The 19,882-nt window shown below is 31.6% G+C and overlaps 1 protein-coding gene across 1 annotated transcript; it reads left to right on the top strand.

The window, feature by feature from the left end:
- The first annotated feature begins 14,270 nt into the window (after window positions 1-14,270).
- LOC120197542 (zinc finger protein BALDIBIS-like) lies at window positions 14,271-16,350 on the top strand. Its single transcript, XM_039199041.1, has 4 exons — window positions 14,271-14,362; window positions 14,590-14,706; window positions 14,793-15,189; window positions 15,289-16,350. Exons 2-4 carry the CDS (start codon window positions 14,592-14,594, stop codon window positions 16,133-16,135), a joined length of 1,359 nt encoding a protein of 452 aa, XP_039054972.1. The 5' UTR covers window positions 14,271-14,362; window positions 14,590-14,591; the 3' UTR covers window positions 16,136-16,350.
- The last annotated feature ends 3,532 nt before the right edge of the window (window positions 16,351-19,882 follow it).

Below are 19,882 nucleotides of genomic sequence, written 5' to 3'. Positions count from 1 at the left end.
ATTCGGACAAAAACGGGTGTCTACAGCTGCCACTCTTTGTACATTCTTGTGTTAACAAGAATAGGGAAAAGACGAAAAAGATAACAAGTTTTTGTTCGGTTCTCTATTTTTGGTTTTAAAAATTGATATGTTTGTTGTTGGGGGCGACACTGCTCATACGTGATGAAAAGTTTTGGTCGTCTAAGGGTGATACAGCTCCTATGTGATGAGGATATCTGGTCGGGGGATGACATTGTTCCTACGAAATGAGGACGTCTTGGACATCTTTAGGGAGGGTGATAACACGGTTCCTACGCAATGAGGATGACTGGTTATCTAGGGGTGACACGGCTCCTACGTGATGAGGATGTCTAGTCAGTGGAAGACACAGTTCCTATGTGATGAGGATGGTATGCCATCTTTAGGGATGATAACATGGTTCCTACGTGATGAGAACGGCTGGTTATCTAAGGGTGACAAGGCTCCTACGCGATGAGAAGATCTAGTCGGTGGATGACACAGTTCCTACGCGATGAGGATGACAGACCATCTTTAGGGATTTGTTTCAAGAGAAACTGCCTCAAGGGAGACAAAACTTTGTTTCAAGGGAATTAAATTCAAAGATTTGTGTTTCAAGAGAAAATATCTCAAGGGAGACAACATTTGTTTCAAGAGAAACAAACTCAAAGATTTGTGTTTCAAGATAAACTGTCTCAATGGAGACAAAATTTGTTTCAAGAGAAACAGACTCAAAGATCTGTGAAACAAGAGAAACTGTCTCAAGGGAGACAAAATTTGTTTCAATATAAACATGCTCAAATATTTGTCTTTCAAGAGAAATTGTCTCAAGGGAGACAAAATTTGTTTCAAGAGAAACAAACTCAAAGATTTGTGTTTCAAAAGAAACTGTCTCAAGGGAGACAAAATTTGTTTTGAGAAAAATAATCTCAAGTGAGATAAACTTTGTTTCAAGTGAAACAAACTCAAAATTTGTATCTCAAAGGAAAAATGTCTCAAGCGAGACAAAATTTGATTTTAGAGAAAACTGTCTCAAGCGAGACAAAATTTGTTTTTAAGAAAACTGTCTCTAGTGGGACGACACTTTGTTTCAAGAGAAACAATCTCAGAGGAGACAAATAATCTATTTGTTCTTACAGGTGGAGGAAAGGACTTCAGAAGATCTGATTGTTCACTTCAGGATGTTGAATCTCCAAAGATACCCCAACATTCATCATTTCTTACTTCAGCATTGATTCTAAGCATGAGTTTTTGTGTCTGAGAGCCATATGTCAACTTCCAAGATCCACTCCAGAGAGATTGTCTTGTTTGAAAAGCGTTTTTCTTTTTCTTTTATTTTTAAAAGTCTGAAAATATCAATTAGAATGATGTTGAAAAATGTTTAATCAAAAGTTTGAAAATATTGCCCCTTTCTAGGTTTCACAATTGAGACAAATCATAAACAAGAGTTCATTAGATATCAAAGAATTAATTTCACTTTTAATCCTTCAATAAATTATAGTCATTTGTCAAGTGTCAAGATTAATGTTATCTTTGAGGTATCGTTAAGTAAAGAGGGGATAAAATGTCTCAGGTTATTGTCTTTTGGTCAAAGGTTTGTTGTTCTCATTTTTTTTATGTTCACTGATCTGATGGAGTAGTTTTTCTGCTCATCTACTGGAAGTTCTCAACTTCCAGCTCTCATGATCATACTCTGTGCGATCCTTATCAAGGATTTGTGATTTTTCCTTCTATACAACAGCATAGTTTTTTTTTCGAGCCATCTTTTCAGGTTTTCAACTTGAATCCTCCTTTGGTTTTAAGACATTAATATTTACGTCTTGAACCCCCTTTTTATTTTCTCTATCATGCATTAAAGATTTTAGAAAACCTTTTATGAATAAAAAAATTAATCCTGAGGGGCGGGATGAAATCTAAAGATAGTCTTTTCTGTTTAGAAATCCATGTATGATTAAAAGGGACTTTTAAGGCACGTAATGTATGTCATGGTTCACGATTAAGAAATATAGGTATAAATAGGCCCAAACAAGTGTTTAAGGGTAGTAAAACCAAGGATTAATTCATTCTGATGCCTTCAATCTTGTCTTGCTCAATTTGGATCTGCTCGTATGTCTTTTGTTTTCTCTTGAATGTTCCATGATCTTCTGGTGAAATAATTCTGGAATGATTGAACATGTTATAATTGATCAATCTTATGGTTTGAAGCTCGATCCGTCATTTGACTCGAGAGACTCTTTGTATGTGCTTCTGGTCTTTTTTTTCTTTGTTATGATTTGATCTTTGCACTCTACATTCGATTCACCTTTCAGTATCTCATCTGGTTTGATGATCTTCACTCATGCGAGCAGATTTCCCTCACCTTGCCCCCAAGTGGAAGGTGATCCCTGGTTAGGATTGAATCAAAAATATAATTTAGGCTCAAATGGGGACACAGGGATATATTTCTCCTTTTACGTGGGATAATGAAAGAATGACATTCATCATTTCATACATAAATCCTTACAGAAGAAGTATACCAGGGATAGATATTTAGGATTGCTTTATTTAAATGAAAACCATGTAATTAATACGTGATAGAATTATTGTGAATTAATTTCATTTTTTTCTACTTCTAGCTTCTAGCATATTTTAATTGTACAAGCTCATCTTCAGAAAATTGATTTGATATGCCCCACATTGTCTTCTTGTAGCAAGGTTTATGTTCAAGTGAACATCTTTTACTCAATGTCTTCAGGTTTTATTGGTAGAAGAAAATGTCAGTTTTGCGTCTAAAAAGGCGATGATGACTTTATTGGCTCAACGAAAAGTAAGGGTATGCCTCTTTGTGTCTCAAAAAGATAAAAATAAACAATGTTTTAAAGTCTCAAAGAGATGGATAATGTCAAAATTTGGTCTTTTGATAGTGACCATGAATTATTTCTGGTAAAGATTCGAGAGATTTTATTTTTGGTTTTGGATGGTATAAGAAAGGTCTAATCTTTTCATATGTCAAAAATCTATAATTCTTGAAGAATTTAAAAGAATTTTTAATCCAATTAACTAAATATTAAAACTCATTCAATTATTCAAACTTAGAAGGTAGCATAAATTCAATCATTAGAAGATTAAACAAATATGAAATACATAATAAAAACGATTTCAAACAAAACAATGCTCACAATGCAAGTGGTAGATGAAATGCCCCCATCATTCTTTGATTGTCCATGCCCCTGAATCCATCAGGTTATGGATCTTGCGCTTCAGTGTCTTACAGTTTTCAACGGAATGTCTGGAGCTTCCTATTTGGTAGTTGAATAAGATATCAACATTATAATCATAAGGGATCGAGGATTCTTTTCTCGGATCATCCTGTAAGGCTTAGTTCTACAACCAGTTGAATAGGGTCCCACCGTACTGATTTCAACTTCTTCCTTTAATCATTCGAATCCTGCTTCTATTCTCAAAGTGATTAGGACCACTTCATCGAATCCTCCACTGATTAATTCCATGTTTTAATGAATGATGCATGTGAAAATGCTTAAAAGAAATGCATATGCAAAATGCAAATATGCAAATGCATATGCAAAAACATTGATCCCAACGATGAATATCGTAGAACAATTTTTACCATAGATAAAAGCCTTCACATCATCTCGGATCCTAATCCTTGAAAATGATGCCCCTAAAGCATTATGTAACTTAACTCTGTTAATGCCCTGGTGGTGCTGAAGTCAGTGCATCGCTCATTGGTGGTTATCAATGAAATAATCATAAATAAGGCTCTACTGTCGGATTACTCCTCAGATTTGTGGATCATCATTTTAGTCTCAGATGATGTACGATCTTCGAGCAAGTCTTATTCTTGTACCTGAACTTCTTTTAGCCCTCGGTGCTTGTTTGTGTATGCGACTACATGATTGAAAACTTTTACCTCTTCTTATAAACTTTTCTCTTGAATATCCCCTTGCGGATCAACACTCTTGCGTTATGTCATGACGATGCAATGTAATGCAAAGAAGAATGAAAAATGACACAAACAACAGAAAAGAAATAAGTTAGTACACGTAAGATAATTGATACAAATAAAACGTTGATCAGAGATAAATATAACACCTATCTTGACATGATATCTACATGAACAGGCTGTTATTAAATAACATTCCTACCTGGACATGCTTTCTACCCAAAGTGATTATTTTTAAGAAAACAATCCTAATCACATGGTATCTAGTTCGCATGTTGTTATTCAACAGACATACAAAAATTAGAAAAATTTCAATAAATGAATCATAAGCTAATTATAAACTCGAACTCATTAATTTCTACCACAACAACTTACAACATGATTCTCTAAAAAAAGATCCCCAGCGGAGTCGCCAAACTGTCATAACCAATTTTTGAAAACACGATTAAATATTATTTTTTAAAAACAATTATGACTTTAATTGGAAAATTTTGGGATTTTTTGAATTAATTTGAATTAAATTGGATAGGAGTCGTCATCGGCCTTTGGGTTAGGTAGTTCGAATACATAAAAACTTCTAATAAAACAATTTTAAGAAAAATCATTTTTCAAGACAAAATTCGTTCTGCGTTTACCAAAAATTCATTTTTAAGGGTTTAGGAGTCAGTTACACGTGGGGAAGGATAAGTGCAACATCCTCCATATCGGGTTAGTGATTAAATTATGAGATTTAAAAATTCAGCGACCAAATTGGATAAATTGAAAAGTTCAAAGAATTTATTGAAATGTTTGGTGTAGGATCAATTAGCAAAGAAGGTGGAATTAAAGGGGCAAATGAGTCTTTTGACAAAGAAAACAATTAAATATTAGTTGATGAGATTTTATAACCACGTGGAAGTTAGTAGAGAAGGCAAAAGTTTCCAGATTTCTCTTCTTCTTCATTCTTCTTCTTCACCGTGAAGACAAAGCTAAAGGTGAGTTTTCTTGTTAATCAAATTCTTGATGAATTTAAGGTTGCTTATTGATCATTAGATTATAACTAAGCTTAAGGAAAGCTTAGGTTATCTTAAAATCATAAGATGATGGGGTTAGGAAGGATTAAAGAAAGGAAGTAGAAAAGTAAAATCTTGGATTAGAGCTCATAATAAGAATTAGAAGTGGGATTTGACTTGTCATCAAGCTAATTAAAGGATATGAAGTGTCAGAATTCGATTTAGAACATGTTGGAATTTGAGTGAAATTCTTAAATTTTATATGGAGAATTGGATTTCTAAGTTTTAAAGGTATAAAATGGATAAATAATTAGTTTAAGTGTATGCAAGTTAGGGATATAAAAGGAGGTGAATTATGAAGTGTTGAGAGGATTATAAAGAGATTTTCGTGCTCAAAATAACATTTCTGGGCTATGTGCATCGATGCATCAAGGATAAATCCCAGAAATTGTTCAAGGTGTATCGATGCACATGAAGTGCATCGATGCACTAATTTAAAATAAAAACATCGAATGCCATCAGTGTATCGATGCATCCCATTAAATATAAACATCGAATGTGATTTATGCACCGATGCATAGATAGTGAATCGATGCACCTGTCAAGGGATGCATCGATACATGGTGTAGTGCATCGATGCATACCTCTATTAAAAGATAAAAATGGCTTTTCTTTTAACCTAAGGAATGATATTTTAGAATATATTAATTAGTATACTGATAAGTATCAATGAATTACTATGTAGATACAAAGACTAAACAAGTTCCAGAACAATTGCTTAGTAGGATCGATCGAGGAAAAGGCAAAGAAATATAGGTGAGTGCATATGCATAGCATGAATATAGTGGTATATTCAGTTCTAGACTTGTGAGAAGTCTAGATTTAATACATTGATGCATGATTCATTTCATATTGTGGAGCATGATATGAATTCATACTATGTGCATTGAGTAACATGTTTTGAATGAATATGTATACAAAGTTATATGAGCCATGTTATGAAGGTAAGGAAATGATATGTCTATGCGATATATTATGTAATTTGTGAAAAGCCCATGTTATGTAGATGAGAACTATAGGTATAGTTGGCATGCCAAGAGTAGAGGGTCTACGCGGTCCTTCGGGATATATATGTATTCTTCGGAACATGTGTGAGGCCTTTAAGACACATACTTGATCCTTGGCATATGTATATGATTCTTAAGGAATTATCTACGTGGTCCTTAGGGACAATCTTATATGGCAATACGGTGCAATTCTACGTGGCACTTCGGTGCATTTATACGAGTTGTGGTGACAACATAGTGGACAACCTCACAGTACCCACATACATTAGGTTCTCAGTATGGTATCATGGGCTAATGAACTGATTAATATGAACTTAAGAGTGTTAATGTGATGAGTCTATGTGTAGGAAACATGGTTATGGACATTATACAGATAATATGCATATGTTATTGCATTTCATTTCATTTTTGGCATTCTCATGATATTTCCTTATTATTATTATTATTATTATTATTATTATTATTATTATATTGCCTCACTAAGTCTATGACTTAGCGTGTGAGTGTTTCACACGTAGGATCTGAGAAAGTAGATGAGATAAGTTAAGCATCTAGGCAACACTGCTCCTGCAACTATCAGATCAGAGGCAACTTAATCAGTAGGTCCTTTTGTTATGTAAATAAATGGTGGCATGTAATCAAAGGATCAAGTTGGGTATGCTCTGAGTATTTTGATAAACTTGTATTAACATATGTATATATTATTGTATTTTAATAATATAAGTTCAAATGTTTTATCGGTTATTTTTAGAGTATTGTTTTGTTTAGTCAATGAGACATCCTAGACTCGTATCCGGGTCTGGTATGGGTTAAGGGTGTTACAATAAGTACCCCCACAACGCCCAAAAATCGGTACTTCATTGCTTACATGTCGTAATGATGGAAAGTATAAATCGAATATAAAGTTAAATTATGATCCATTTATTAAAATTTGATTAACTTACTTCGGATTAATTAGTTAAAAGAAAATCCTTTTACTCGATAAGAAATCTTGAAATTTGCAATCCTCCGTTGGGAAAGCTATCTCAACCATTTCTCATTCGTAAAAGAATATTCTATCTTCGAATATATAAAAGATGCATATCGAATATAAATTGCATATAGACATTTTGCATGAAATAAAATAAATTGTTATTTTAAGAGACATACCTTGCATCATTCGAATAAATAAAATATTAGTTAGTAAAATAAACAAAATTTATTTCAAGTTCACATGTCGTTAAAATTCCGTATCGGATCGCACCACTTAGACCAAGTGATGTTTTCCACGCTCGTTCTACGTATACATGTTCTTGAAAAAAAAATTGAATATCTCATCAATAGATAAAAATACAATGGAAATAAATGTAATTGGAAATCTACGAAATAAAATATTTACAGTAAATAGAACTAATAATATTTATTTAATATATAATACAAATAACTATAATGTAAAAAAACTATTCATACATAAAGGACTAAAATAAAAACAAACAAACATTACAAATCCAAAATAAAATACCAAAAATAAGCATTTAAGGGATCAAAATATGATTAACAGAAACTTTAAGGACCTAATCAACCATTATGAACAAATCAGATCCCTAATCTACATTTTAAACAAATACAGACACTAGAAATGAAAATAACCCATAAATGATGTTTAGGACTAAAATGCATTAAATTAGAAACATGAAAGAGTAAATAATAATTATACCTAAATACAACAATATTAAAACAGTGACCAAAACAAAACATGCATAAATCCCGGGGTCAGATTCGAATGTCAGCAAAAATACACAGCACATGAAATTAGTGACTAAAATGAAATAATCCCAAATATTGTGACCAAATTCAAATATAAACAAACATGGTAAAATAAACAAACTAGTGACTTAAATGTAAGTACTGAAATAATAATAAAACCACAATAACACGCATGACTAAAATTGAAGAAAATAAAATGCCATAACTCTAACAGAAATTTAACCAAATATAAGATAACAGAAAACATGGGACTAAAATGAACTAATGAAAGCATATACTGCTCAAGTATAAATAATGTTAAAATACAATGATCTCAGCTTAAATATATATATACAAGTAATTAAAGGCTAATAAGGACTAAATTGCAACATTAAAAAAACACAACCTCAAAATAAAAAGAAATAAAACTTTCAATAATGACTGGAATAAAATAATACAAACAAGGGAGGATTTAAACTGTAAATACCCCTTTCTCAAAACACGTTGAAACCCTCCCCCAATAAACGACATCGTTTGATTGTTAAAATATAACCCCTTTAAGGGTTTTATAAAACCCTATTCTTTCATTCCCTCACCCTTGTCCCAATTGTTCTCTTCCTACTCTCCCCCTTTTCCACGAGAAGAACAAAATAAAGGAAGGAAAGTCTCCATAACCACTCGGCCATCATTGAGGACGACACCAGGACCAAAAATAAAGGAACCCTGACCCCAAAAACAACTCCCTTAAATGCTCCACCCAAAAAAATCAGTCCCTAAATCTACAACCGAACTAGCCCTTACCTTCAAAAGTTCGAAGCTTTAGGCCGGAGAAAGTCACGGTTGCTATTTGGCGAAGACAAGGGAAGTCTCATTCCTCTTTTTTTGAATGGTTTCCCTCTGTATTTTTTTCTCACCTAATGCTCCCCTTTTCAATCTGGTTGCTCCCCTTTGATTTATGGTTGATATTTGGGTAGATAAGATGGGGTATGGGCTCTGATTTGTTAGGTGAAAATCTTGATTTTTTTAGGATTATTGGTATAGGTTCTCTGACTTTGATTTTTTTTTGACTTGATATTGGCCATATTTGGTGACGACGGCAGCGTGGGAGTGCTCAGCAGCTGCTCATGTGCTGGTCTGGAGGAGCGTGTGTATCTCACTCGTCGGCGAACGGTTCAGATTCTGTCCTAGATCGGCGACGGCTAGAACTAAAGAGAGAAAACCCTAACCGGGTTCACACATGATCTGGATCGGGTCGGATTGTGTTGGCTGTTGGGCTTCAGTCGGGCTGGTTTGGGTCCCCGGGTCTGCTGATTTGTTGGGCTTCATTTAACAGGCTTTGGGTGAGGGCCTGCACAAAATAATGTAATAATAATTAATAATAATAAAAGTAATAATAATAATTATTATTATTATAATAATTAATAATATTTTTTTAGACCCGGATAAAAACGAGTGTCTACAACAAAGACATCAATAACATATTATTGTATTAAGTTGGGGGATTCATCAATATGTTGAAAGATAAAGAAGTAGAATGTGTGTCGAGATCGTCGGTGGAATCCGAGTATAGGGGAATGGATGTAACAGTAGCTGAGTTAGTGTGATTAATAAGATTGATAAGTGAACTAGAAATTAAACATAATGGTCCAACAATGATGTTATGTAATAGTAAAACATCATTACAGATTGCAACTAATTCAGTTTATTATGACTGCACGAAACATATAAAGATAAATTATCATCTTACACGAGAAAGATTCAAAGGGGATTATTAAAGACATGTCATGTCTCAACAAATGATCGAACCAAAGGCCTCAGACTTAATTAGCATAAATACTTGTTATCCAAGTTAGGCATAAAAGATGTATATCACCCTCCAACTTGAGGCAAGTGTTGAGAAGTAATTAATTAGTTAACTTGTTAGGTTAGTTACCAGTAGTTATATAAATAGGGAAAATTGAGATTCATTGTAATCTATCATTTTGCAGCATAATAAATTACTTTTTCATTGTTAAATATTTTTTGTTTTTCCCAAAATTATCTGTTGTATCCTCTACAGTTATTCTAATTCTCCATTATATCCTCTACGGTTATTCTAATAAGTGGTGGAGCTACCGATTGGTGAGGGTGGGCATGTGCTCATCTTGAAGTCCGAATTTTCTTCGATTAGTTATTTTATTTTATTGATGGTACTCAATCTGAAATTATACGTGCCTACCCTAAAATTTTATTTGTAATCATCTTATTTAAAAATTTTATGTTCTTAATATATATGTGTCTACCCTAAAAAAATATTTTTAGATCTACCACGGATTTTAATTCTCCATTATATCCTCTACAATCACTCTAATATAATGTCATATCCTACTGAATTATAAATTCTATAAAAATGTTTCATCAATAAATAATAATTCAACGAAAATCAAATCAATTTGAAATCAGCCTATAAAAATATTTCATCGATAAATAATAATTCAACGAAAATCAAATCAATTTGAAATCAGCAATAGGATACTTGGATAATCTTATTTATTATGACGATCATTAGCAATCAACTAAAGAGCCACCTCGAAGTGCAGTGCAGTTTCATATGTCCATTTCACATCTGAAAACTTAGTTTCAGGTCCTACGGACATTGGCAACTGGGGAAGCTTCCTTGGCCACGTAAAATGTCACACGCAAACAGCCAATAACCTAAAAAAACCATAATTTAAAAAAAATCACATTTTCAAAAAGTAAAAAAATAAAATAAAAAAGTATACAGTACATTTTTGTTATGTTATATAAATGTGAATAAACAACAAAGGAATATTGTGTTGAAAATTTGAATTTTAGGTCTGATTATAATTTGAAAACAATGATAAATGAAATTCAAATCCTACTTTTGCAAGCGAAGGAAGCTTCTTCTTTAAAGGGGACAATAGTAATATTATTGTCGAGTTTCTTTACGGTGTAATTCTGCCCTAAATTCCATAGGTGCAGACCTATCAAATATCTGTGTCACATTTCATAAAGGGGTTTATTTGGTAGATTCTCTAAATATTTAAATTATTGTGTCTTTTTATTTTTCTTTTTAGGGAGTATATGAGTTGGTGAAATTGATAAAGAAAAGTTGTGTTTTTAAAATAGGTAAGGACATCAAAAGTTTGAATTTTGAGATGTATTTTCTTATCAAGTAAATGAGAATTTGGAAGAAGAAAAAATATTTCGAGAAACTAAATATGCATTTTCAGAACCTAGGATTCTTGTTCTCTTAAGTTTGAACTTCATCGAAGATAAATTTACGCATGCATGAGTTTCGTCCCACTCTCTTCTTGGTTAATGTTTATTTTTTTTTTAAATTAAGTCAAATTCTATTTATGGTTGATTATGGGTAAGGTTTGGTTTTTTCTCACTCAAACTCTACCCAAAAAATAAATCTCTATATGTACTTAATTCGACCCAGGTTTAAGAGGTTTCACCTATCCCAATTTAAGTGAAAATTTGACCTGATTTAGTATGTACGTACGTACGTACGTGTGCGCGTGCGCGTGCGCGTGTGCGTGTGTGTATGTGTGCGTGTGCGTGTGCGTGTGTGTGTGCGTGTGTGTGTGTATGTGTGTGTGCATGTATGTAAGTGTGTGCGCACGTGCGTGCGTTAAATGATATTATTACAATTATCTCTAAATATATAAAGAATAATTATAATATTATATCAAGTTGGAGTTTTTTTTACCCTAGCCTCAATCTATCTGATTTTACACCATCTTTAAAATAAAAATAAAAAAACTTGATATGGCTTGAACTATTTTTTTTATAAAAGAATGATATGATCATATTGAATTGTATCAAAATATGTCGAATTCATATAAAATATTCATCTTTAATTCTAACATATCGGTCCTAAACCAAATGGATGATATAATATTTAGTTCTAATAATTTATAAATTCATTTTTTTCTGGACATTGACTTGTAATATGTAATTCGGATTATAGTTCTTAAATGTCTTAATTTAGCTTGTATTTCTCTTTGTATTTGGGGAACAAGATGAAAAAGCTAAACAAAAAGTTCGTTTCTGAAAACACTTAGGACAACATTAGTTCCCCTTTATATTTGATTTTTGTGTAATTGTAATTTGTAAGCTCCATAAATGTCAACCAGATGTATGTTGTAACGGGATTGCATACATCCGTTATATAGTTCAACAAATACCATATCAATCCATTATACAAATATATTTATGATACAAAAATATATGAAATTAACATATAATAATACACGTGCAAATAAACGATATTTATGATGGTTTAGTACGCACACTTTCACGAGTGAAAAATTAATAAATTATTATAAACGTAGAGACAACAAATAATAAAATATATGAAATTATATTATATTTTAAAATGATACATGTCTCAAAATTCAATGTATGTAAAACGCTCTCTTGATATCTTATAAAATTTGTCTCTACAATATAAGTTTTAAAAGTTGTAAATAACATAAAAAGAGGGAATATTTAATAATGAAATATTCTTAACATTTGATTTAATAATAATTTTAACTCTTACTTTTTTTTAAGAGTACTTTGATCCTCAATGTTTCATTTTAGTGTAAAATGACCCCAATTGGTTGTTAATTAACTAACTATCAATTTTTTTTATTGGTGTGGCAAGTCATATGTTTTCAAAGTGAGTATAACACATGTCACATGTACATAAGCAAAGATATGATGTATGTCACGTGTTCAAATTGATCACATTACACACGCCACATGTACATATAATATATGATATGAAACATGCTATATATGAAAAATATTGATCATTAGTCAAATAACAACTTTTATCCAATATGGGATAAAATAAAATATTTGAGGTTAAAGTGCTCCAAAGAAAAAAAAGAACTAAAATGATTATTTTATCAAATAATAAGGAATTGTTGTTATTCCTTTATGACTCGGGTTCGAACACTATAGATAATAAGAGTGTGAACAATCTATGTTGAAAAGTTGATATTTATCTTTAAACAAATATTAGTATATACTCACTCTAGATTATTAAAAAAAAAAGAAAAGAAATACACCCTCTAAAAAAATCTCATATAACTACAAAAGTTAAAAAAATAATGAAAATAATAGTATCTTTCTAAAAAGGAATTTATCTTAAAATTTTAAAGATTAGAATTAAAAAACTGAATTGTTGGGAAAATAAGTAGCTTGGAGGGAAATTGAATAAATATGAAAGAGGAAAGAAAGGGACGTAGTGGTGGACAAATGAAGCGATGGGCGTCATCTCGTGTCTTTTGTAAGTATGTGGCTTTTTCTCCTTACTGACACTCTCTTTTGAATGTGTGTGTCCCACCTTTGCGCACTCACCTCTCACGGGCGGCACCTCCCCTTCCCTCTTTTCTTTTCTTTACTCAAGTAAATCTTTTGAGCGTTTGCTGCTTCAATTATAGCCTAATCATTCTTACCTCTTCAATCCAACTGGTAGGATGTAAAGCCAACTTACTTTCTCTCCTTTCATTTTTTTTTATCTTTTCATAATAAGTGGCTGAGCATACGGAAATTCAATTTTTCTTTGAATAATTATTTAATTTATTAATAATATCTATTTTGAATTTTTTATACGCATTCTAATATTTTATTTTTCTTCAATTAGTTATATATTTTATAGATGATATTTATCTTAAAATTTTTATGTTGTTAATATATAAGTGTCTACTCTAAAAATATATTTCTAGATCAACCATATTTCAAAATTGTATATATTATTTCATAATAGTTTACAAGGTCAGAAAAATGAATACACAAGACACTAAATAATAATAATATAATATGGTTAATATGTATATTATATAATTATTTTTTGTAAAATTAAAAAAGAGGAACGTGACATAATTTGTTAATAAATGAACCATATACTTGTTTGAATTTATCATCACTTACAATCCGTTGTCTTCCTCCTATTCATTACTCTCCGTCTGACACATACAGGATCACTCACATTTAGCAACTTAAAACAATTGCAAATAATATTATAGTTGGTAATGTGTGATTAGCGATGTATTTTTTTATGTAATAAATGAGTTTATAAATTTTCAATTATTATTTAAAATCATAAATAAATATATAAGACATATTGCAGTTATTTTTTATTTTAATTATTTGTAAAGGATCTATTGATCGATTAATCTAAATCAAGTATTACATATGCCAATTGTAAAAACGGTCCTCCCAATCTAATTTACTCTGTTAACAATACTAGAACTCAAAATCTCTAATTTTCTTTTTAAAAAATAGCATCTCATTCCACTAGATCAATTGATTTTTACATGTGCCGGTCGATTTCTAATCCTTTTATGAAGTAAAAACCTTTTTTTAATAGTCTTAAGGTGTTTACAAAGTGCATACAGGTACATATATTACTACTTAAACTTAAGATCTATAGGGAGAATAATATTTTCTATATTATACAAGGCCATTTCTGTTTTTGAAGTAAAAATCTTAACCATGATTCTATTAAATAAGAATCCCAATATTATATATAAAGGTGGTCCTGCTGGGTCTATGGCTGAGTGACTTGGAGAGAGCCCCATTAAGATAAGTAGAGAAGAAAAAAGAGGAAGAAAATATTCTCTCCAGCTACTTCCTTTTTGGTATTTTCTTTGGGTTAATTTTAAGCCAAATCTGAACAACCAAACCCCATATATAACGGTTTTTTTTCTCATTCAGTTACAGAACGTTCAAAAAAACAATCTTTCTCTTCTTTTCACAACTGTTTCTCTAAAGAGATAGATCTGTTGAGTTGTGTTTTACTTTACAAAGCTTGTTTTTTAGTATAAATAAATCTTGAATTTTGAAGTTTCAGTTGTTAAATTTTCAGAAATGATGTCTCAAGATGGGGCTTCAATTCCATCGACTATCAAAGGGTTAGCTTCACAACAACCAAGCCCTAACCCTAATCCAGTGAAGAAGAAGAGAAATTTTCCAGGAACACCAGGCAAGTTTATTTGATATAAATTATAATCTCATTATTTTTGCATTTTACAAGTGTTTTGATGGGTGTATGTTGTCCAAATTAAGCAGATCCAGATGCAGAAATTATCGCTATGTCACCGAAATCTCTCATGGCGACCAACAGATTCATGTGTGAAATCTGCAACAAGGGTTTTCAAAGGGACCAGAACTTACAACTCCACAGGAGAGGCCACAACCTGCCATGGAAGCTGAAGCAAAGAAGCAACAAAGAAGTTAGAAAAAAAGTTTACATCTGCCCCGAAAAGACGTGCGTTCACCACGACCCGTCGAGAGCTCTCGGAGACCTCACCGGAATCAAGAAGCACTTCAGCCGTAAACACGGCGAGAAGAAATGGAAGTGTGAGAAATGTTCGAAGAAATACGCGGTTCAGTCGGATTGGAAAGCTCATAGCAAGATTTGTGGCACTCGAGAGTATAGATGCGACTGTGGAACTCTCTTTTCCAGGTATCTCTCAAATGAAACACACGGCACACGCATATATAGTTTATGTTTGTTGAGGAATTAAATGCTTAAATCCATGAATTTAATGAGGTCTTCCTGCAGGAAGGATAGCTTCATCACACATAGAGCTTTTTGTGATGCTTTAGCTGAAGAAAGCACGAGATTCAGTTCGGTTCCATCGACTGTGAATAATCCAGTAGCAGCTTTTACAAATGATTTTATAAATAGAGCCAATAATAACAACGTGATGCACCAGTTTTCATCGGTGTTTAAACCAGAGTTTGGTGGTGGGTTAGAGCTAGTCGACAACGTGAACCCGAATGTGCAAAAGCCGCAGCCGAGATTACAGTCATGGCTCGACCAGGCTAACCCATTCGGTGTCCCCTACAACGCTTTCTTAGCACCAAAATCCACGAGCTTACCTGACTTGGGAATGGCACCAATGAACATGTTTGCCTTATTGTCGCAGACACAAACACAATGGCAAAGCAGCAAGTACCCAGATGATGATGCATCATCATTTCCAGGTGCCAACCTCAACATATCGGAATTGAGACCGAAACAAGAAGAGAACAAGGGAGATTTCTCTGAATCCATACCATCTTTGTATTCCAACAATAATCTTCAACAAAACGAGGCTCATGTAACTAACATGTCAGCCACTGCACTGTTGCAGAAAGCAGCACAAATGGGATCTACAAGAAGCAACCCGACAGCATTCAACAACACTGGCTTTGGGTTAATGAGTTCATTGTCTGAATCTGAGAACATAAACAAATTAGTGAGTTCATTGTCTTCGACTCAAGCAGCTGTTACCAACTCGAACGAAGTTGAATCGAGCTTAACCAGGGATTTTCTCGGCATGGGAGATGAGTCGAATAGGTCATCGTTCCAACAACAAGAGCTTGTTAAGTTTGCTTCAATGGGTTCAATCCAGCCATGGAACTGATGATTCAAACAGCAGCGACAGTGAGTTATCGAGCTGGAAGGGGAGTGGTGGTGGTGGGGGGCCATCGGACGGCGGTGGTGGAAGGGACTGAAGAGAAAGAGACATGGCAGTGTTGTTGGGCCCTGCATGCACGTAGATTTTTAACCATTTTAATTCTGATACAGTTCTGTATTTTTAGTTTTCATTTTTATATTTCTCTTTCAAACTTTCATTAATTTGCATTGTCTTTTTATCCCCACTACTGTGACGGCTATGACAAATTTCCTAGCTGGACTCCAAATAATATCAAACAAATATGCTTTTTATCTAATATTCCGGTGTTTAGCACTAACTTATTTAATTTAGTGATTAAAAGAATCGTTGTTATTTCTGGAGGTCAAGAGTTCGAGTATCAATAGCTGTAATAGGGCGATTGAACATTCATTATTAAATAATTGAGAGTATTTAGAATATATATTATTTTATAATCATCTTAGCTCAATCAAACAATATTATGGTATTTAGGCACCAATCAAATTAATTTAGTAATTAAAAAATTTATTGTTATATTTTAAGTTTTTAAATTTGAGCACTGCACATGTAAAAAATATAAATATTTATTATTAAACGATTAAAAGTCTTTAATAGATATTATCTCAGATTCACCCTATATATATATATATATATATATATATATATATATATATATATATATATATATATATATATATAGAGTGATGTTTAGAGTTTGAAGTTATCCTTGTGTAATTTTTAAACTTAAATTTATATATATTAAATAAAGTATACCTTATTATTGTGTTGAACACATATAAATTACCCATGTTTCTAAGGCTCTATTGATTTACATTTCCTCCACTCCAAATGCTAAACCCAATCAAGACCCACTTTTACTTCATTCAAAAATATTTTATTTCCTCTTTAAATATGATAGATTTATAAACGAGTTTAATATAATATTAAATAATTAAAATTAATTTTTGTAAAAAATTGTAAATGGTCTCGAATTAAAAATTGAAACGATTATTCTCAAATAAAAATATGATAGACAATTTTTTTTGTGAAGTATAAAACAGACAAATTTAAGTACCACACATCATAACATAAATATATGTTCATTAGAAAAGGAGCTTGTTACAAGACACAAATTCAAATTCAAAGTCATAGTACCTTGTAGTGGATGTTCAAGATATATGACTAATGATAAAAATTGTTTCATGAAATTATATCAAAGATGACAAAACTTTAGATGATTCATCCAAAAGAATAATCACTAAATATTATCTTAAAAATACTTGTAATTATGTTATATTTATCTCATACATAAAGTCTAAAAATATTGAAAGAGCATTGATGATGTTTATTGGATAATGATTATACAAGTTGAATTAAATCAATTTAATAAAAATTCAAATTTATACATCTATTTAGAAACAATTTATAAGTCTATTATAGCTATTAAATTATTTATTAGGAAAAATTAGACGATAGTGGTTATTTTACTAGACTTATAGCTCAAGGTTACACTCAAGAAAATGAAAGAATTTTGATGAAACATGTTCTCTCATAGTTAGAATAGAAGTTATTAGAATGATACTTTATTTTTGTATGTTATAATAATTTTAAGATTTATCAAATAGATGTCAAATGTGCATTCTAAATAATTTTATAACTGAAGATGTTTATATTAAACAACCTTTCGATTTTAAAAATCTAATATTTAAAAAAAAAATCACATTTTTAAACATTTAAAAGTTTTATATAGTTTGAAGTAAATCCATGGAACTTGGTATGAAAGACTATCAAATTTCTAGTTGAAAAAGATTTTTTTAAAGAAAAGGTTGATATAACTTTTTTTATTAAAAGAAAAAAGAAAAATAAATAATAGTAGTAAAATTTATGTTAATGATATTATATTTGGTAATACGAATGATTTTCTTCGTTAAAAAATTTATAGGTTAATTTAAGGTGAATTTGAAATATTCACGATGAAGAAAATCTTATTATTTTGGGACTCCAAATAAAAAAAAAAGGAAGGGTGACATCTTTATTAATTATTATTTTTATTAATCTAGGGTAAGTACAATGCAATATCTATTCAAAAATAATTTTTATCCACTTGACATTGAACGCTCACACCCCAAACATTCTTATTGGTCAAACTCGGGACCTCAAGGAATAAAAATAATTTTTTTACAACTAAGGTCGCTTAGTTCGTTTGACATCTTTATTAATTAAGTCAAATATACAAGGGACATGATAATTTTTTTTTAGATTGGATGATGTCAAATATCAAACCATGCCAATGAGCACTTCTCTTATGTTTAAAAAGATGTTGGAGGTACATATTTAATATTTTATTCTATGCTTGATTACAATCATGTCATAAGGAATCATATTTGCAAGTCATTAAGAAAATTTTTAGATATGTTAGAAACATTCCTAGTTAGGCCTTTATTATTCTAGAGAATATCACTTTAATTTTTATACCTTATTGGATATGAATTGTAGAGGATGTTTTCATGGTGTTTTTTTATGTATTTGTACATATAAACTTGTATATAGTGACGTTTTTGGGAAAACACCGCTAGATACACATACTTTAGTGGCGTTTGTTACACTAACACAACTATAAATTGATATTCAATTTCATTTTTGGGCAAATGCCGCTATAGATGCATAATTTGTGGTGTTTGTATAACTAAAGTCGCTATAGAATAATGTACAATGACATTTTTAAGAAAACGTTGCAGTTGTAGTTGTGTTGTACTGTAGTGACGTTTTTAAGAATAAACGTCACCAATTGTTTAGTCATTTATCACAATTTATCTGTTAAATTAAAATATCTTTGTAATCTCCATTTCCTTCATCCTCTTCAGTATAGAAGCTTCATCAAATCATGCTCCTCTCTCTTATTTTTATTTTAACCTAATTAAATGATTATTTATTTTCTCATTCGGCATAGCTTGTTGAAAAACAAAGAAGAAGAGGAAGTAACAATTCTCCAATTAAGAGTTCCATAAACACAAGCATGCTAAAGACATGGTATAAAGTAGTAGGTACATGTATGATCTCGACCAAATGCTTCCTACTTAGAGTTTTACTGTTCTATAACTAAAATAGGAGTCTCACGCTTCTATTAATCCTATGCTAAGGGCCTCACCATGAATACATGATCGCGTGTATAAGTGTTTGCTGTGGCACACAAATTTGTACAAGTATACAATGTCGATGCAAATATTATAGTAGTAAGTGAGTTATCGTCTCCACAGGGATTGGTGGGAAGTTTTGATGATTGCTATAACTAGAACTAGATGTCACTAACTAGTCCTAAGATTCTTGTCTAATGATATTAGCAAAAGAAAAACGAGTAGTATCAAATGATATGAACAGATGAAAAAGTATTGTCGGGGCAAGAAAATTTGTAAAGTGAAGTGAGAAGAAAAGTTTGGTCGAGCCAATAAAAATATGCAAAGTTAAACAAATAAAAGTTGTCAAGGAAAATAAAAATGTTTGAGTTCAATATATTCTCAAAAACCTGAAACAACCAGACTTCTAACGGAGCACTTGGGTTGGATTTGCTATGGCGAGAAATTATTCTATGTCTAGGATGATTTAGTATGATATGCCTATATTGCCCGACATGATTTACTAGAGTGTTCCTAGAACTATTGCTACGACAATACTACCCAACGTGAACTACAACCATTGGTTTGTCAAACTGTTACTACGGCAATACCCCTCAGCATA

This window comes from Hibiscus syriacus, unplaced genomic scaffold (assembly GCF_006381635.1).
Source record: "Hibiscus syriacus cultivar Baekdansim isolate YM2019G1 unplaced genomic scaffold, ASM638163v2 tig00117048_pilon, whole genome shotgun sequence".
In the NCBI taxonomy this organism is placed as follows: Eukaryota; Viridiplantae; Streptophyta; class Magnoliopsida; order Malvales; family Malvaceae; genus Hibiscus; species Hibiscus syriacus.
The sequence above is the reverse complement of the archived record's forward strand: the minus strand, read 5'-3'. Positions and strand labels throughout refer to the sequence as shown.